We start from the raw sequence: 1841 nt of genomic DNA on the forward strand, positions 1-1841 counted from the left end.
GGGGGGGGGGGGGGACACTGCTCGGGGCGCTTGCACAGTGCACCATCTTTGGCATTGTTTTGTGTTCTGTCTGCCTGGGGGCGCCACGCATCGCACTTTGCCAAGTGTCAGCATGCTGGACGTGCCCGGCATGCGTGCGTGCGCCCGCGTGGCCGGCACCTGAGCCCGGCCCCCGGGCCATGCGTGGCGGCATGCCTCGCGGATGTGGCCAGCCTGCGCCTCTCTGGCCTGGGGCCGTGGCGGGCATCGGGCCTTGCTCCCCGGCCGCCGGGGCCCGCTCCGGGGATGCCGCCTTTTGGCTGCCCTGGCGGCCGGGCCACGCTCGAGAGCGGGGCTGCGGTGTGGCGGACGACCGGCGGGCGGCCCTCGCGCCTTCCGGCCACATGCCCGGCCTGTTACACGCCGGGCCGCCGCCAGCACCGAGCCCTGGCAGCGCCGCGGCTGGTGCGACCGCCTGCTGGGGCTGGATGGTCGGATGCCGGCCCGGCCTGCCACGGGCAGAGGGGCCCTCGCTTCCGGCCGGCAGGGGCCCCGGCGTCGCCGGGACGCGCCGTGCCAGGGGCCGACGCACCTCCGCCGGCATGCGCCCCGTCCTCCGGCCAGGGAGGGGGGCATGCCCTGGCGGCCGGGCATTCCGGTCCCACTCTTGGCTCATGCCCTGGGACCATTGCCTGGTCCTGCGCCGGGCGCGCGGCCTCCTCCTTCCCCCCTCCCCCTGGACGCCCGGCCGCCGGGCCGAAGTCCACCCACAATCCCGGGGGGCGCCGGACGGGGCCCGGCCCGAGAGGGGGAGGCTTCCCCGGCGGACAGGCGCGCAGCCCCGCGTCCCCGGCGCCGGCCCGACCCCCGGGGCGAGACAGCTCTCCCGGCGCCGGGGCCTGTCAGGGCCAGGGCGGATGCCGGCCGGTGCCCACCGGCCACCGGGCAAGCACCGCGCGCACTTGTGACAGAGAGAGTGAGACAGACCGCACGGCGTCCCGCCGCACCGGCGGCATGCATGTCTCTCCCCGGGGGGCGCGCACCCCCTGCGACATGTTCCGGGTGTCGGCCTTCGAACGGGACATCACGTGTACTGGTTCACTCCAGAACGGCCGCATTCCGCCGATGGCGACCATCGCGCGAGGCCGTGAGAACGCGCCGCTCGTACCTCCGGCGCCCGCCTCGGGGGTCGCCCCTGTGGCCGCAGAGCGCCGGGGCATGCCGGGGGCCTATGTGGCTCCTGCCAATGGTTGGCCGGCCGCGGCCGGGCTCGGGCTGGCGCAGCGCCCGGGGGCCACGACGGCCGGGGGATGAGCACCGGGCCCGAGCGCAGGCGGCATATTAACCGTGCATTCCCGGCCGTGGGGGCGCGCCCGCCGCGCCGGGGACTGTCCGCTGCCGGCCTGCCCTGGGGGAGGGGAGGCGTGCCCCTGTTGGCGGCCGGGCGGACGCGCCCACCCCGCCCTGCGCAACTCGCGGCATGCCCGGGGCCTGTTCGCGCTGGGGGGCGCCCGGCGCACGTTCTCCCGAAGAAGCAGCCCCGCTGCCCGGGATGGGCCGGGCCCCGCCTGCGACCGCGCGCCCGGCCCCGGGGAGGTGAGGCACGCGCTTGGGCCGGCGCGCGGGGCCGGATGATGTCCGCCCGTCCCAGGCAGTGGGACCGGGGGGCGTCCCCCGGCGAACCCGCCGGCTGGCCGGCCGGCCGCCCGGCCCCCAGGCAAACAGCCCGTCGCCAGTCTCTGGTTTCGTCGGCCAGGGGCGCGTGCGCGCGCGCGCACACGCACCATAAACAGCCGAATAATATATGACTCAAGATGAGTGGGTGAGATTGCCTGGCCTTCGGTGGTCACAGGCCGCGGGCC

General features: G+C 76.6%; 1 protein-coding gene across 1 annotated transcript; it reads right to left on the reverse strand.

Annotated features, from left to right (window-relative positions):
- Nucleotides 1-961: 961 nt before the first annotated feature.
- H696_06335 (hypothetical protein) lies at nucleotides 962-1459 on the reverse strand (the record flags this gene model as incomplete). Its single annotated transcript, XM_009500077.1, has 1 exon — nucleotides 962-1459. A coding segment is annotated over one exon (396 nt), but the record flags the coding sequence as incomplete, so codon positions are not given.
- Nucleotides 1460-1841: the final 382 nt, after the last annotated feature.

The sequence above is a fragment of the Fonticula alba genome, assembly GCF_000388065.1.
Source record: "Fonticula alba strain ATCC 38817 unplaced genomic scaffold supercont2.116, whole genome shotgun sequence".
Lineage (NCBI taxonomy): Eukaryota > Rotosphaerida > Fonticulaceae > Fonticula > Fonticula alba.